Below are 18174 nucleotides of genomic sequence, written 5' to 3'. Positions count from 1 at the left end.
GCGAGTTTCAATAATGTTTTACCAAAGCGGTCCCCAGAGGAATAAGCCATGCCTTGCTGGTCCCTGGCCCAAAAAAGTTTGAAAAAGGGCTGCTCTGAAAAGCAAGAAGTAAGTGGTGAGGGCGAGACAGTTACTTATGTCAATCAAACTCAGGCCCCTCCCAGCAGAAATAACCATGCATACCGCCTTTTAAAAAGGAACTGCGCACAACTGTTGCAGGACAGAGGGGGCTCCCTGCAGGGCAGTAATAACACTTCAACCTGGATTTACCACCAGCCCTGTGCTTTAGATAGCTTATTTTATATTTTCTTTACAATATCCACTCAACAAAAATGACAGCAAGTATCGTTTCTCCTTTCTTCGACTACTACGAAATTAACAAGGTAATGAATGTTTATTGCTTGCTTCGAGCCGAGGGCTAGCTAATTTCTAGCTAGTTAACTTGGTTAGTTTAGCATAGTTCATGAATTTTTTCGGGATTGTTCAGCAAACGTCAGCGAGTACTATATGCACGTTTTGGATTGTAGGTGACAAACTGATGACAAAGAATAATGTGTTTACTGTCCGTTAACAATTCAGTACTTTGTAATAATTAGCTAGTTTACCAGGCAACGTACTGCTTCTGTCACGTTGTTTTTTTTTCTGGTCTGGGTCTAGCTTCGAGTAGTTAGCGTCGTGAATTTATAATCTATTTTAAATGTTAGTTTATTATTTAGTAGCTAGCAAAGTGATCGCAAAAATGATTATTTGAAAATGCAGCACGTAGCCATCTAACTATGGGTTCACATCGCATGGCATGCCAGCTATTTGGTTGAGAAGGAGGAACAGGCGGATTCAACCCTAGCTGTTACTAGTTTTCTTGCAACCATTTACGCGTTGTGTGTGCAAGCTGTGCTGTCTCCCACACAATACGAATTGTAAACAGTTGTGCCTAAGTTTTGAAAACATTGGCTGCAAAGGTTACATGTCAGCATTTGAATACTGTGTTTATCTATAAAGCTATGACTTTTGAAGTAGATTACACGATGTTTACTGGTTATCGTTATACTCGATTGTCTTCTCTTAGCTATCTATGTAACAGGCATTGGTGCTTATCACTAGGCAGAACATACCAGTTTTGCTGATTTCTGGTATATCATCAAAATAAATCAATCACAGCACGTTTTTGGACACATATCAGCAGTTATTACCTGATTAAGTACAATTAATGTTGAAAGTTCATTTTATATTAACTTAAATGATGCTCTCTGCTTCCTGTTGACGAGACATTTTGATAAATAGCCCAATGTCAAAACAGTTTTAAAGTGTCCAACTCAATAACCAATATGCAGAAAAAGTTAACATAGTATATTTTATGTTTATCTACACATACATGTGCAACAACAGTAATAATATAATTTGTATTTTTTTAAACGAGCACCTTAAACTGCACATGCACCAAAAGCCCGAACTATTTTTCCATCACTGGTTAGAGACAACCTGCAGAACAGTGAGCTACATTTTGGAATGTTGCATTTTGATACAAACCTTACCTAAAAAGAAACGCAACACTGTTTTGTCAATACTCATCTCGATTATCATGTTAAAATCAATTGCGCGAGAGGGTGGAGATGAGGTTTCACGTCCTGTTAAAACTAACACAGCTCAAAAAGCCACTTGTAATCTGGGAATAATGTGTACATCACTTGTTGTTAATCACTTCCATCGATATTATGCTGAAATCAATAGAACAGGGTCACACGTTTGGGGTGTAGCCTCTTTAAACTAACACTTCAAAGGCCACACGGAAACTTGGAATAACCTATACATGGTTGGTTAGATGAGAACTTTTGGAATGTCAGATGTTGATTTCGGGAGGCTGCCATCATGGAAAAGGGAACAAACCACTTTTTCTGTTAACTTCAACGAATTACTAAACTGGATAGGATATCAACTGTGACAACGGTTGGCTGCTTTTTAAGTGATAGTTTGACTGTCTAATCAGTGTTAGTGTGTGTGTGTGTGGCCAGCGACCTTTAGAGACCTCCTGATTTTTTTTGTGCCATTTCAGAGTTAGAAAATGTAACTCCACGTTCTAAGTCCTGCACACCCCAGAGCATGTCACAAAACCAAAGATATCGATCTGTTTTAAGCAATTGATCTTATGTCATGAGGACTAAACTTTTATACTAACACAACCAATCTGTAGGCTTGGGCGGTATTCAGATTGTCATACCTTCATACTGACCTTGTGCCATACCAGGATATTCGGTAATACTGGCAATTAACACAAGGGGCGCTATTGTAATTCGAAGGTTAGCGATGCGTAACCAGTACATGTAAATTCCCATAGATAATGCTAACGAGTGCATTGCAAACATTTTATATTCTTTGACCTAAAGTATTTGCAGGACAGACATCCCAACTCAAAGTTATACAAGTAACTCAAAAATGCTACACAGTTTACTGCACGCACAAAACAAATATTAGACAGCAAGGCTCTTGATCCAGGAGGGGATTCTCTGCTGTTACCAAGCGAAAATTGATTTTGGAAGAAGCTAACCACTTATCAAGATGGCTAACTAGCTACTAAATTAGCAAACCAAATGCAGAGCATTTAGCACATTTTAGACAGTTAACTTAATAGTTATTTATATATATATATATATATATATAGCTGGTAAACATTTAGTTGTGAATTCCATACTGTAACTAGATCACCTAGATCACCTGGCTGCACAACAGTGAGTGACTCACAAAGCCCCAGTCTCTTGTTGTTTTGTGCTTGTAAACAAACAACACCTGACTGGGGACTACCGGTAAGCTTTATAATGAAAAATTGTGACTGGTGAAATGAACGCATTCTTCTATCTCCTGATGTATTGCACAAGTTGACTGCAGGTATTTACTTAAAAAGTGTGTGTGTGTGTGTGTATACAGTGATCCCTCGCCACTTCGCGGTTCACTTATCGCGGATTCGCTATTTCGCGGATTTTCATAATGCATTTTTTTTTTTTTTTTGGTGCATTGTGCTCTGCATTCTGATTCGCTAAAAACTCACTCCCGCTTCTTGTATCAAAACATGCTACGAATTGTGCTATCATTTTGTCGTCTCGTGCAGTTATGTGTACGTACATAAAACAGCTTGGCAAATTTACATTAAGTTGGCCAAATTATCTTGTAATTTCGAACATCTTCTAAACCCATAATGTCGACGAAACGGCCTACACGTGAGTCACTGTATTTGTATACATGTAATAGTTGCTAATTGTAAAAAAAAAAAAAGTTTTCTATTTCGCGGATTTCACTTATCGCGGGTCATTTTCGGAACGTAACCCCCGCGATAAACGAGGGATTACTGTATATATATATATATATATATATCAAAAACCATCCAGCGGCTATTTTCAAATACCCCGGTATACTGCACAAACCTACCAATCAGAGGTAAAAAGGATGTGTAATTCCACAAAATTTGATGGGGTGAAAATGCAAGGTTGTTTAAGGTAGTAAAACAAACTGTGCTAATTTCCCCTAATGTGGACAATCTAAAATAATTTAATATGGCAAAATAATTCAACATGTCAATTTAAGATGATAGTATATGTTTCCCACTCAAACTCTTGCAACAATTACATATTTTGTCACTCATTTAACCATTTAGAGAGTGAAAGCATTTTTTAAAACACAATTTATCTGGCCGCTTTAGACTAGAGCCTCTATAGCATCGGTGCAGCAGCCTGAACATTTGAGGTCCCTACTGTCACGTGCACATGCTATGGCCATAATTGTTTGGCAGTGCTTTTTATTTGATTGACAGCTAGTTAGAGTAAACGGATTGCGCAATTTTCTTTACCTTGTGACTTTGGAGACCATTATTTCTATAGTGCAGTTGAACTAGCAAGTAAAATGAATATTCTGGATCTGCTTTTGTAATGGGTCTGAATTGTAACCTCAATCCATGCACGACTAGCTCCAAACTTTTTTTGAGAATTGAGAAGGGGTATTTATTTTCCTTTCAGTACTGATTGACATTGATTGACACTTTTATTAAGCGTGACTGTGTTATTTTCTTTGCAGAACAATAAGATGTTTAACTACAACAACAACACTTTCGGTGGGCCCCACTCCACGTCTGTCCCAGTCTGCACTGGTGCCAACAACCCCCCCACTGGTTCCCTGCTGGACAGGAAGGTGGTGGGGGTCCCCTCTGCAGGGGGCAGTGGGCTGTTCCAGCGCCGCCACTCGGTCACCCTCCCCAACGCCAAATTCAACCAGAACCAGTTCATCAACAGTCTCAAGGCAGACCCCTCCTCGCTCCTGAGTGGTGGTGGTGGCAGTAACAACAAGGAGAACCGCTTCCGGGACCGCTCCTTCTCCGAGACCGGGGATCGCCTCAAGCCGGGCAGCCAGCTCCAGTGCCTTGGCGGCGGGCAGAGCCAGGGCCAGCAGCAGCAGCAGGTCAACTCCAGCCGCTACAAGACGGAGCTGTGCCGGCCCTTCGAGGAGAACGGCACCTGCAAGTACGGCGACAAGTGCCAGTTTGCCCACGGCATGCACGAGCTGCGTAGCCTGAGCCGCCACCCCAAGTACAAGACGGAGCTGTGCCGCACATTCCACACCATTGGCTTCTGCCCCTACGGCCCTCGCTGCCACTTCATCCACAACGCCGAGGAGCGCCGCGGCCCGCCACCACCCTTCTCCAGTTTCAACAAGATGGAGCGCCCCCGCCTCCAGCACAGCTTCAGCTTCGCCGGCTTCCCCAGCCAGGGCGGTCTACAGGACAGCCCCACCTCGGTCACCCCGCCGCCCATCTTCACCACAGAGGACCTGAGCGAGTGGCCCAGCAACCCCTTCACCTACTCCAGCCAGGAGTTGGTCAATCTGTTTGGCCCCAGCCTAGTAGGGGGGCCCCCTGTCTTGGAGCCCAACCTGCTGGCTCCGGCGCCCCCCTCCCCCCCTCCCCCCTGCTTCTTCCGGCCCATGTCGGAGTCTCCCCCCAGTCCCCCGGACTCTCTCTCCGACCAGGAGGGCTACCAGAGCAGCCTGGGCAGTCAGAGTGGCTCCGACTCCCCCAGCCTGGACGCCTCACGCCGCCTGCCCATCTTCAGCAGGCTCTCCATCTCTGATGATTAGAGAGCCTACACCCCCACCCAGTGCCTTGGATGGATGGAGTGAGAGTGAAAGTGAGTGCCTGCCTCCCCCACGGTCCTGTCCCCCTCCCTCGTCTCCTGGCCTTGTTTACAACCCAGAAGTGGACATGGTTCTGTTTAGCAGTGTTGTAGCCACTGAGTCCAATCAGAATGCTCAGAAAGTGGCTTGCCTCAGCTGCAGAGGAACCTCAGCTCCCCTATCCCCCACTCACTGAACCCCCCCCTCCCTCATCTCAAATTACTTCAATTAGCCAACAGAGGTGTGTTTTTGTTTTACCCAAACAATCATTCAGCCAAGTGGTCACTCAAGAATCGTGAGTAGCAAGTTGGCCCTGGGTGATGTGCTACAATAACGGTGAACAGTAGAAATCAGAGGGGATGGATAAGGACATGTCTGTGGGAAGTTTCAGTGTGTCCCATGCAGGATTCCCCTGTCGTTTTGTGTGTAGCAGTGCTGCATATCTTCACATTGCCATTGCTCCCTGTGCCACAGCTATCTTCAAACCTCCCATACTTTTACGCCTCGAGAGGACTTGTGACAAATCCGTGCTCCATTTAAAAAGGGTAATCTTTCTCTTCAAATTAAAGCAGCAAAAAATTATTGGACTATCAGTTCCAATGAAGTGCCTTGGTGTTGTCCGATCAATGTGTGCCAAGAAATGTGTGGGACTACAATTGTTACTTTTTCCACGTCTAATGATTGCAAAAAAAAATATGTTCCTCTTTTTTAATTTTATTATGAGGACTGGACAAACACACAGGTGATGGTTTTTGTTTAGAATCAGGGCTGGAATAATTTTTATAATTTTTATTTTGGTGCTACTAAGAACCCTTATAAAATGTCTACTGGTCTTGTTTGGTTTCTCTAGTTATGTGGAAGGAGTAGGACCGTTCATCAGTGTAAACTCTGGTCATTAAATATTTGAGCTTGGCCTATATTCCTTCTCCCAGTCCCCCCCCCCCCCTCCCCCTCTCCTAACCCCCACCCAGCTCAATAGCTGACTGAGATGACAACTCAGTCGCCACTGTCAAATCACATGAGCGACACGCTCTCCCATTGATTCCACCCTGTTCAACTATATTATTATTATTATTATTATTGTCTAGTTTGTTTTGTAAAACCTTCAAAATGAAGGTTTGCTTGTCACTGCTTATTTAACTTATCAAAATGTATTTATTGCTGATCTTAAAGCATTTTTTTTATTTTGTATTTATCTGGATAATGAAACAATAGAATATATTTTCTTTTATGTTAAATTATGATCTTCCGTATTAATCGTAAGATTGTGAAGACTTTTTTTTTTTACAGTTAATATATTATACTGCAATGACATTTTTCGTTTTGTAACTACACTTTGATTTATTTTGAAAGTGAATCTTAATTTAAATACAAAAAATGCAAATGGATTTTTGCGTTTTTATTTATTGTTTTTTCTCTTCCCTGGTATTGGACTGCGGTTTTCAGGTTCTCTATTTTGATGTCTTAATTCCTCATCCAGTTGTGGGCAGCAGCAGCTCTCGAAGGCCCTCTAGAATGTAGACTAAGCGGGGAACAGTCCTCTTCCTGTTATTTCACTGTCCTTTGACCAGGAAAAAATATACATTTTAGTATTTAAGAAGTCACTCTTAGCCTATATAACCAGAATTTATGCTGCAAACGACAAATAGAAAACTATTATTTTAATAAGTTAGTTATGGACGCTCACCTATTCCGCAATACCATGCATACATTTACTAGCACTTTTAGTTGATGATGTTGTTGGACCACCCGTTCCCATAAGTGCCTATCAATACATTCCAGGTATCCCCAAGTGTTGTGCCTTTATCACGTTTTATAATACAGAGCAGATTTTAAGCCTAAACTTGTTCTTGTAGTTAACAGGATTGACACATGACATGAAAAGCAACAGTTGAATGTATTCTTTATAGCAGCTGTTGCTGTTCACTACAGTAATTTCTTTGTTCTCATGTATTTTTTAAATGACAGATTGCAGTTTAAACTTTAAACTAATAAAACCCATATTTCTATTGAACGTCTGTCTTCCTGATTGACAAGGGTCGTTTGTGGCTGAGGTTGGCAACATTTTTCATTGTAATTCTTCCTTATCGCGGTTTATGTAATAATCATATACAGCAACATTCACATCACATGACTAGGGTGAAAATCGTTATCAGTGGAGAAAGCAGCACATGTCTTAGGTGCTGGCTCTATTTGGGCTGGGCATCGAAGGGGAACCATAGAGTTAATGTGGGTGAAGCGGTGCTATTGAAATCTTGAGGAAAAACAGCAATGTTTTGTTATCCTACCGCATATCTTTGACTTATCTCGCTAAAGTCTCTAGACACCAGCAAACTGGAGAACTTTGTTTGAAAGTTCCCAGTGAAAAGCTAGCTAACTCTCACCCCCCCCCCAAATACAGTCAGACCAAAAAATTAGTTAAACAGTTTTCCAGGAAAATATTTCCAAGGCAGGAAATCCAACTTCTGTGCCGTCGCTCTCTCTCACTCTGAAGCAATTGTTGAGGGTTGGAGGGCTGATTTACTGTGTTGAGTTAAAGCAACTGAGGAACAGCAGCCATAACATTCAGTGTTGCTACTTTTTGTCTCGAGGACCTAGATCTGCCTTTCACATGCTGTGTCACCATGGTTACTGTAAGGTAGGAGACTTGAGCTTTTACCGTGTTGACTCTCCCATGTGTTTGGGCCCAGATCTCTCCCAGTCCCTCAGTTAGGCCTGTTAGAGCTGATGAATTGCAGGTTCAGTTCATTTGTTATTCCACACTAGGCAGAGCCAGGGCTGATTCCCCTGAGGCCTGGACTTGTCTCCAATTTCCTCACAGAGACAAGTTAGATGAATGGAGCAGCCGGGTTCCTAAGTCAGTACAAACTTAAAGCAAAACAGTGGGGCTGCATTGATTGGTACTTAGGTTTTCATTGTAGTATGCTGAGCTGCTAAGCAAAAAACATCTCGTTTCATTTACTTCTTACCTCATGATCCAGCTAAGACCTTGTTGGTTCAGTTCTCTAGTACGCTCTCGGCTGCCTTAACCCTTTTGTGAATGTAGCCTAGAAATCAAACCTCTACCTGCTAATGACTGAAACACCCAAGGCGTGAAACTTTACTAGAGAGAAGTGTACTTGTTTCCACAAGTGGGTGGGTGTTGCCTTGAGGTGTAAAATATTCTCAAGTGCTGCAAATCCTTAGCACATCAGTGATTTCTGTTTCCTTAGAGCAGACTCCTGCAGGAGGATCACTGTGCCTTCAAAGGCTCAGTGCAGTCTAAATTGATTTTCCTGTGTTTTACATATACTGAACAAATATAAACACATGTAAAGTGTTGGTCCCATGTGTCATGAGCTGAAATAAAAAATCCCAGAAATGTTCCATATGCACAAAAAGCTAATTTCTCCTTTGCCAAGATAATCCATCCACCTGACAGGTGTGACATATCAAGAAGGTGATTAAACAGCATGATCATTACACAGGTGTACCTTGTGCTGGGGACAATAAAATACCAATCTAATATGTGCCACAGATGTCTCAAGTTTTGAGGGAGTGTGCAATTGGCATGCTGACTGCAGAAATGTCCACCAGAGCTGTTGCCAGATGTTAAGCCGCCTCCAACTTTGTTTTAGAGAATATGGCAGGAAGTCCAACCGACCTCACAGCCGCAGACCACGTGTAACCACGCCAGCTCAGGACCTCCACATCGGCTTCTTCACCTGCGGGATCGTCTGAGACCAGCCACCCAGACAGCTGATGAAACTGAGGAGTATTTCTGTCTGTAATAAAGCCCTTTTGTGGGGAAAAACTCATTCTGATTGGCTGGGCCTGACTCCCCAGTGTGTGGGCCTGGCTCCTAAGTGGCTGCGCCCCTGCCCAGTGATGTGAAATCCATAGATTAGGGCCTAATTTATTTATTTAAATTGACTGATTTCCTTATATGAACTGTAGTAAAATTATTGAAATTGTTGCATGTTTTGTTCAGTATATACACTATATATACAAAAGTATGTGGACACCCCTTATAATTAGTAGATTCTGCTATTTCAACCTCACCCGTTGCTGACAGGTGTACAAAATCAAGCACACAGCCATGCAATCTTCATAGACAAACATTGGCAGTAGAATAGCCTTACTGAAAAGCTCAGTGACTTTCAATGTGGCACCGTCATATGATGCCACCTTTCCAAAGAGTCAGTTTGTCAAATTTCTGCCATTCCAGAGCTTCCCCGGTCAACTGTAAGTGCTATTATTGTGAAGTGGAAACATCTAGGAGCAACAACGGCTCAGCCGTGAAGTGGTAGGCCATACAAGCTCACAGAATCGGACCGGCGAGTGCTAAAAATCGTCTGTCCTTGGTTGCAACACTCACTACCGAGTTCCGAAATGCCTCTGGAAACAACGTCAGCACAATAACTGTTTGTCGGGAGCTTCATGAAATGGGTTTCCATGGACCAGCAGCCACACACAAGCCTAAGATCAACATGCACAATAACAAGCATCGGCTGGAGTGGTGTAAAGCTCGCTGCCATTGGACTCTGGAGCAGTGGAAACGCGTTCTCTGGAGTGATGAATCACGCTTCACCATCTGGCAGTCCGACAGACGAATCTGGGTTTGGCAGAGGCCAGGAGAACGCTACCAGCCCCAATGCATAGTGCCAACTGTAAAGTTTGGTGGAGGAGAAATAATGGTCTGGGGCTGTTTTTCATGGTTCGGGCTAGGCACCTTAGTTCCAGTGAAGGGAAATCTTAACGCTACAGTATACAATAACATAGACAATTCTGTGCTTCCAACTTTGTGGCAACAGTTCGGGGAAGGCCCTTTCCTGTTTCAGCTTGACAATGCCCCCGTGCACAAAGCGAGGTCCATACAGAAATGGTTTGTCGAGATTGGTGTGGAAGAACTTGACTGGCCTGCCTGCACAGAGCCCTGACCCCATCGGAACGCCGCCTAATCCCCCAATATCAGTGCCTGACCTCACTAATGCTCTTGTGGCTGAATGGAAGCAAGTCCCCGCAGCAATGTTCCAACATCTAGTGGAAAATCTTCCCAGAAGAGTGGAGGCCAACTCCGAAAGGGGGACCAACTCCATATTAATAGCCATGATTTTGGAATGAGATGTTCGACGAGCAAGTGTCCACATACTTTTGGTCATTTAGTGTATTAACACACTATGTGGTTGGAATAATACTGTGAAATTGTGAAAATGATGATAATGCCCTTTTAGTGTAAGAGCTGTTTGAAAAGTTCCCCTGACATTTCAGCCTATTTTGGTGAGATGGAGTTTTGGCCTGCCTGGTGACATCACCAGGCAGTTAATTAGTTAATAGACCAATAAAGAAGAGTTCCAAACCTCTCTGCCAATAGCCTATACGGAGTCGTCAGAAAACGCCAACATACGGTTTTCAGGGATACAGTATTTTCAACCTAACTTCCGTTTTCCCTGAAAAACGGAAATGGGAACTCTTCTCAGGCGTCTTTCTACGCCTGCTACGTTAGGTTACTATGCCAATAACAGCTAGTTTTCAGTTTTCCCCTCCCCACTCAGACCACTCCCAGACAGTCCTAGCCAAATTCTTCCTTGAGAAATTGCTCTTTGCTAAGAAGCGATTTGTTTAATTTTTGACTATTTTAATTGAAAACAATCACAGTAATGTACTTAGTTGTTACCCAGAAATGATTTGATACGGAGATAAAAATGGCTGCATTGGACCTTTAAGAAGCGCTGCTGCGGGGAAAAAAGGAGACCAGGCCAGTACTGTAGTTGTTGAGCAAGAATCCTGCTCCTGCTACTGGTATAGACTTTGTAATGCCTCCATCAGCTGTATTTTCCCCTGTGTTTGAAAAAGAGAACAAACAGAGAGAGAGACAGAGAGCTCCATACCTCCTGGGTTCTCCTTATCAGACTAAAGCGTTTGGCTCTGATTTAAAAAGATGTGATGAGCACACATGGGGTAAATTAGGACAAGGGAAGGGGACTTGGGAACATCAACTTGAAGTAACATATGAGTAGGCCTATTTGACTGACATATTTCACCGACAGGCCTATTTGAATGACTGCCAACAGTATTTGACTAAGCTGAGTTTGCCAAAGTAAAGGCATGGATGGAGTTGAACATTGACAAAACTGAGGAAAATTAATTGAATTGCTGGGAGTTGTTTTACTTGACAGCAGCCCTACAGATCCTGATTATAGCACCAATACTAAAAGGGGGAGCCTGACTCAGATACAAATCTTTAGTAAAGGATTATTACACAAGCAGAGAGAATAACAAACTAGAAAACTGAAACAAAAGCAGAGTGAATATGAGAGCAGAGGGGCCATGCAATCTCCATCTCCCATGTTCCATTGTCATTCCGTTTCTCATTGGGCAGGAGACAGCTGTAGCGACAGGGATGAACTGATAGGGACAGACAGAGCGTTTTGCGAACTTCACTCCCTCTCCCAGCCCCGTGACCCTGCTCCAATTTCTCAGCCATTATGACACACTTTTTCCAAGACTCCAGTGCTGTGCTGGCTAAGTCAACCTGCAGGAGCGGAGCCCGAGTCCAGTCACGTGGTGCTCCACCTCCCACAGGTCGTGTCATAAGTAACTCATCGCTCCTGACTGGCTACGAGTCAAGCCTACGACGATGGCGTTTCAAAAAAGCAGGTGCAAGGAGGTACTGTGATTCGAGATTTGAGACGTGTGGTTTTGGCATCGACTAGGGTCCTCTCTAGTTATAGGCGAAGGCGGGGTAGTGTGAGATACTGCTGCGGGGTCTTTCCAACCATCATCAGGGTGTGTGAAGGAAAAAACAAATGCTGACACCTCAGTGAGGGAGTGCTGTCGGTCTGTCCCTGAGGCTGTGCTGGGGCCCTGTGACTGTGGTCCTGTCTGAACACTCTTAGCCAAGACTGAACAGCACTGCTTTCTCCAACAAACAGCTACAGACTGGCATACCTGTCAGCACTGCACACTCATCATAAAGACTAGCTGTGTGTATGTGCATGTGCGTGCGATACCTCACTGCAGTTCTTTCCCTTTCCCTTACAAGTGAAATAGTGGTGTGTTTGGACTTGACAGAACGTTCTTATTCGGTGAGTTGACCAAACACAGAACATAAAACAGCGTGAGGACTACCATTTATCTTTGATTGGCGTGAAAAGAATGGCTCTGGAACAAACCGCATATGACTAAAAATACTGTACTCCCACTATATTACTGTACCTCAATAGAGGATATATCACTGTACTCCCACTATATTACTGTACCTCAATAGAGGATATATCACTGTACTACCACTATATTACTGTACCTCAATAGAGGATATATCACTGTACTCCCACTATATTACTGTACCTCAATAGAGGATATATCACTGTACTACCACTATATTACTGTACCTCAATAGAGGATCTATATGGATACTTTATTACTGTTCCTCCTCTCTTTGGCAGTGAGCTATAACACACACACACACACAAGCAAAAGCATGTGACTACTGTATGATGTATGTAAAAGAATACACACAGAGTGAAAAACAACAGAAAAAGGAGGAACTACCCAAAATAACACCATTGTTCAGCTAATCAGCCAAACTTCCCGTTAAAGAACTAGAGGAGCCATGGGAACAGAAGTCATGGGAATGGGAGGCATGGTAACGGCCTATCAAGTCCCATTTGAGTCAGCAGAAGATTGATGGGTTTTCCTCAAGCTAAAAGCCACTCAAAGGTGTCAATTAGTAGCCGACTTAGAGGCACTTTTCAGTCTCCCGGTAAACTCTCCCAGCCGTGGCTGTGTGTGTGCGGAACCTGTTCAGTCTGCTCTCTCTCCTCTCCCCCAGTGCCTTGTAACCTGCTGAGCCACACAGCAGAGCAATGTTTAACCACAGACGGCCACAGCTATACACAATGAGCCATTACACCACAGCCACAGCACACAGAGCGTCAGTACTTACATACCACCACTCTGCAGGCCAGGCAGAAACATCTGTATATACATTCATGCCTGGTGGTGAACAGTGAAAGTCTGGGATGAGTTAGTGCAATATGTCCTGTACTGTACTATACTGTGGGATGGTGACGGTATACACTGAGTGTACAAAACATTAGGAACACCGTCCTAATATTGAGTTGCACTCCCTTTTGCCCAGAGAACAGCCTCAATTCGTCGTGACATTGACTCTACAAGGTGTCGAAAGCGTTCCACAGGGATGCTGGCCCATGTTGACCCATGTTGGCTGGATGTCTTTTGGGTGGTAGACCAATCTTGATACACACAGGAAACTGTTGAGCGTGAAAAACCCAGCAGTGTTGCAGTTCTTGACACACTCAAACCGGTGCGCCTGGCACCTACTACCATACCCTGTTCAAAGGCACTTAAATATTTTGTCTTGCCCATCTAACCTCTGAATGGCACACACACAATCCATGTCTCAATTGTCTCAAGCCTTAAAAATTATGTTTTAACCTGTCACCTCCCCTTCATCTACACTGATTGAAGATGATTTAACAAGTGACATCAATAAAGGATCATAGCTTTCACCTCGATTCACCTGGTCAGTCTATGTCATGGAAAGAACAGGTGTTCTTAATGTTTTGTATACTCAGTGTAGGGTAGTCTTTGAGTGGTGTCCAGGAGGAAATCCGCCGAGTTGTGTATCTGAGAGGTTCTGTGTTAGGCTTTCACCTGCGTTCCTGACACGGAGTACTACTTCTATAAAACATTGACAGACCTTCCTGGCTGGTACTCCTATCAGTCTCCCACTGAGCAAACTCTGAACTAGCTTCCCCTTATCTTCAGCTCAGAGAAGCCAGCTAGACAGACAGCGGCATTGCAATAGATCTATGACTAATCCTTCTTTCGCCCACACAGGAACTGATAAGGGGTTAATACAACACTGACTTCAGTCTGGTAGGTTGGTGAAGTGTTTTATTTTAATATACAGTATTGTACATGGTATTTTGAGAACATTCTAATTAACAAGGGGAATGTTAAAGACACTAAGACACAAACTTTCACAGACAGACACACATACTGTGAGCAGACATGCACGTGCGTGCGCACACACAAGTTCACACACACACACACACACACACACACACACACACACACACACAGGGCTCTACGTTTTTTTACAAGGAGCACATGTGGTCCTAAGCTGAAAAATGTAGGAGCACAATGACAAATATTTTAGGTATTAAAGCGGCAATCTGCAGTTGAAACGATAACAAAAGGGTTATGTTTCTGTAAAAGGTTGGGGATGGGGAAATGTAACCACACTCAAATGAATAGACAGAGCTATGGATGCAAGGACTGGCCATCCATGACATCAAAATTATAGTTTTTTGTTTTGAGGCTATACAGTCTTTGTTTACATTTACAAACGTTGGGAAAACAAGCTTATATTTTGGCTGCTAAGCTCATGGGGCATTTATAAGTTATGCTCTTCAAGAAACAATGGGTTTGTATCATTCACTTATACGTTACATTTTTTTTTGATGTATTAACTGCAGATTGCCCCTTTTTAATGATAAGAATTGCCAGCAATTACAAAATACAAGGTTTACCACCAGAAAAATAGATTTTTAAGATTGAGATATAACCTACATTGGGCCTATATGAATCCTCTACTTTTGAAGCTCATCTTATGAAAAAGCTCTCTCTTCTACTTTATTTCTGTGCCACCACGTTTGCATACTACTGAGGCTGCGGAGAAATCATTACAACAATTATTACCTGGGTGATTTTTTTTCTAGGGGCACTGGTATGCCCAAATAAAAATTCCTGGTAGCACAGCAAAATATTTAGGAGCATATGCCCCCAAAATGGTAGCACTGTAGAGCCCTGACACACACACACACACACACACACACACACAGTTCCCAGAGTCAAAGACGCTTCAGGTGGCCAACGGCAGCAGGAGTGGCTTGTGTCAGGTTGTAGTTGAATCCTGTCCGCACTCTGATTGGCTGGAGGCCCGGGTCTGTGCCTTGATGCAACGCTTCCTGGTTATCATCATTTCCTAGAAAACACAATACAGGGCCTTTAACATGTAATAGATCTGGGTCCCATTGAAACAACAGAAGCGAGGTATTACATTACCAGTGTATATGGATTTTCTTATTACTCATCCATCTGAGTTTTATTTTGAATGACAAATACCCTCTCATCAAGAGTTCTCTCTGTGACTCCCTTGGGCTTGAGGAAATTGCCAACCATTGGTTTGTTTCAATAGGTTACCATATGGGTAGGGAGTCAGGGACCAATGTGGTCTCATGTTTGAGGTAAACATTTACAGAAAACGTTGATCCAAAACAGACTTTGTAAAACAAAACCTGGCCCAAAGAAAAATAGGGGATGGATTACTTAGATACCTATGGACGTCATCGGGGGTATTTTTATAACATCTCTTTGTTTTGCCATAATCCTTATCCATTCCTCAAGGGGAGAGGAGCTGGGTTCAGAAAGAACAGGGCGGCTACAGACCATGACAAACAGCTGTACGTCCGTTTGACTGCGTTGTGGAACACGTGAAGTGAAATGGGCCCAACTGACCAAATACACATTTAACTTGTCAAAGTGTACTGTATGCAGTTTAGACAGGTGAAGAGTAATCGTGGAGCTAGGCTAACTTTCATTTTCATTCTTTATGCATGGTGTTTCTGTTAGGTATAACTATGGTGTTTCTGGTCGGCAGGGTTCGGTAGGTTACTTTCTAAATGTAATCCGTTAGTTACTAGTTACCTGTCCAAAATTGTAATCAGTAACATCATTTTTGGATTACCAAAACTAACGTAATCTGATGACTTTTCCCTTAAGAGGCATAAGAAGAAGACAAAAAGGACCCATCAAACACATTTGGTGTGTCATCATAGTGGTCTCTGACTTGTGGTCAGACTCGCTCAGATGGAACAAACTTAAACTTGCGCCTTTTTTCAATGCTGAAATGTAATCGAGAAAACAGAAAGGTGTCTTATTAACATCCTTTCTGATTTTAAAAGTAATTCCAGAAGTAAATCTAGTTTTTCAAAAGTATCTGTAATCTGATTACCAAAAAAAATGTCTGCTAACTACTGATTACATTTAGTAATCAGATTACATGTAATCGGTTACTCCCCAACCTTGCTGGTAGGTAACTTCCGAATGGCTGGGAGGAGGTTCAAAAGGTGAACCTGAATGTTTAGACTAGGTGTGGTTACAATGATGAAGGATAGAGATGCTTTTGTTGCAACTCACCAAATTGTTTTATTCTAATCTGTATCTTGAAGCTACTGTACTATATCTAACCAACTTCTACTGTATCTAACCTACTAACGAAGACGCCATGCGACAACACCCTACCCAACCAGAGTCCTGTCACCACAATACCGCCCCGATTCACCCGGCCCACATTTAGCTTTTGATCACAAAATTAACTGCCTTCTTTAATCTCAAAAGAGCATCTTCCTTCAGAAAAGGGCAGAAATCATAATCATTGGTGATTGTCCTGAGAACAAAAAGCCATTGGGGAGAAGTCAATCCTAAAGGGAAGCAGCAGGACTGAGGACAATGCGGAGCCCAGGAGATTATTCTGAACCCTGCCTGGACCCAACTCAGCCGTTCCCCACCTGTTTCTGTTTCCATCACGGACGTCCCCAGACACCAGGAAGTAAGGAGCACTGAACCACTACTGTATCCATGGGAAATCCTGGTTTATAAATGATCGCTCTACTGTATGTCTGCTGATCGCTTTGTATAGTATTCGTCTTGTATAGGTCTTGTATAGCTACAGCCATTGCCATAACTGTGAGATGGTCCAGTTACAGTATGGGTCGTACCAGGCCCCTGGAGAATGCCCCCAGGATGCAAGAAACATACAGAACATTAAACCATATTCAATTAAGGCCTAGAGCTCTTCAACTCCCTCTCACAGCCACACCGTTGAGTGGAAACTGTTGAGATGTGGGGGAAGTGGAGTAGACTGGTCTATGAGGATGGAGTGAAAAGTCGAGGAGGAGGGGGCACGTGATAAGAAGAAGAACGGGAGTGACATTCCGGGAGTGACATTCCAGTTTCCGGAGGAGATTTATTGACTTTGTCCACCGCAGAGGCTGGTTGCACCAGTTGGTTGTAAGTGGGTCGCAACTCTAGGTCCGGCGTAAAATGCGCTCTACGCCGGACCTAAAAATTAGACCCGTTGCACCACCTAGGCGTAGCCCTTCTATGAGCTACACCTGGGTGTAGATTCTACGCCTCGTAGGGAGGAGGCATAGGGTGTTCAATCGGGACTATCTTCTTTCCTGATATGCACAGAAAATAATAGCAATCATTAATTTCAAAAGGATGTGAGTCTCGTGTTCATATTTCATAACCTCCGGGGGCTTTTCGAGTTGCCTATGCACAAGTCAATAATACACTTGATTTACGCTACGTAGCATGCTAAATCTGTCTTATCAGATATTAGCAAACAAATAGTTGAGCTGCCACCTCCAAGTATTTGCCCAGACAGATCAAATAACCAAATATACAGACGGAGATTCAGTGAAACAAAATCGGAAGTCAAGGGCTTTTAGTCGGGATATAGCCTAGGCTAGCAAAATAATCCACCTGTTATACTAGGCTAGCATAGGCTACATAGCTAGCTAACATGCTAGCAAAATGTTCTGATAACACTGTTAGAAGAGCAAACTAGACTAAAAATTATTATCATGAACACACCTCAATTTGGATAACATTTTCCCAGCCTAATTGTAATCAAATATCAAAAGGTATATTCTGTGAAAACACGCTTGACTCAAAGCATTTAAGACCAACTTTCTTACACCCAACTGGTGCAACCGGCCCCAGGAGTATCCATGATATCATTTTCACATGCCCCCTTATTTCAGTCCCCAGAATCTGACCTCTTGACCTTCCAAGACTCAATCATACAGCACGCTGCTATGCCCTCCCTGAGACAAATACACACGCAGCCGAAAGATAAGCAAACAATAAACACATACCAATCTAGTCTGGCGGAACGTGCTTCTCTAAACACCTCTGCGTGTTTCAGGCCTTTTTTTGTACCAAAGC

General features: G+C 43.1%; 2 protein-coding genes across 2 annotated transcripts in view; one reads left to right on the top strand and one right to left on the bottom strand.

Annotated features, from left to right (window-relative positions):
• Positions 1–217: 217 nt before the first annotated feature.
• zfp36l1b (zinc finger protein 36, C3H type-like 1b) lies at positions 218–6063 on the top strand. Its single transcript, XM_084151329.1, has 2 exons — positions 218–383; positions 4060–6063. Exons 1-2 carry the CDS (start codon positions 333–335, stop codon positions 5113–5115), a joined length of 1107 nt encoding a protein of 368 aa, XP_084007455.1. The 5' UTR covers positions 218–332; the 3' UTR covers positions 5116–6063.
• Positions 6064–14032: 7969 nt separating this feature from the next.
• Positions 14033–18174, bottom strand: part of rad51b (RAD51 paralog B) — a 60014-nt gene continuing 55872 nt past the window's right edge. Inside the window, exon 10 of the mRNA XM_084150685.1 lies at positions 14033–15145. Within this exon, the coding sequence (XP_084006811.1) occupies positions 15012–15145 (134 nt within the window). The 3' untranslated portion in view covers positions 14033–15011. The remainder of the gene's footprint in view (positions 15146–18174) is intronic.

The sequence above is a fragment of the Coregonus lavaretus genome (genome assembly GCF_964263955.1).
Source record: "Coregonus lavaretus genome assembly, chromosome: 33".
Lineage (NCBI taxonomy): Eukaryota > Metazoa > Chordata > Actinopteri > Salmoniformes > Salmonidae > Coregonus > Coregonus lavaretus.
This window is presented reverse-complemented; position numbering and strand designations above follow the sequence as displayed.

Coding starts and splice junctions, on each gene's coding strand:
- zfp36l1b (XM_084151329.1), top strand. CDS start 333: ATGACAGCAAGTATCGTTTCTCCTTTCTTCGACTACTACGAAATTAAC. Junction 384..4,059: donor ACTACTACGAAATTAACAAG/GTAATGAATGTT, acceptor TTTTCTTTGCAG/AACAATAAGATGTTTAACTA.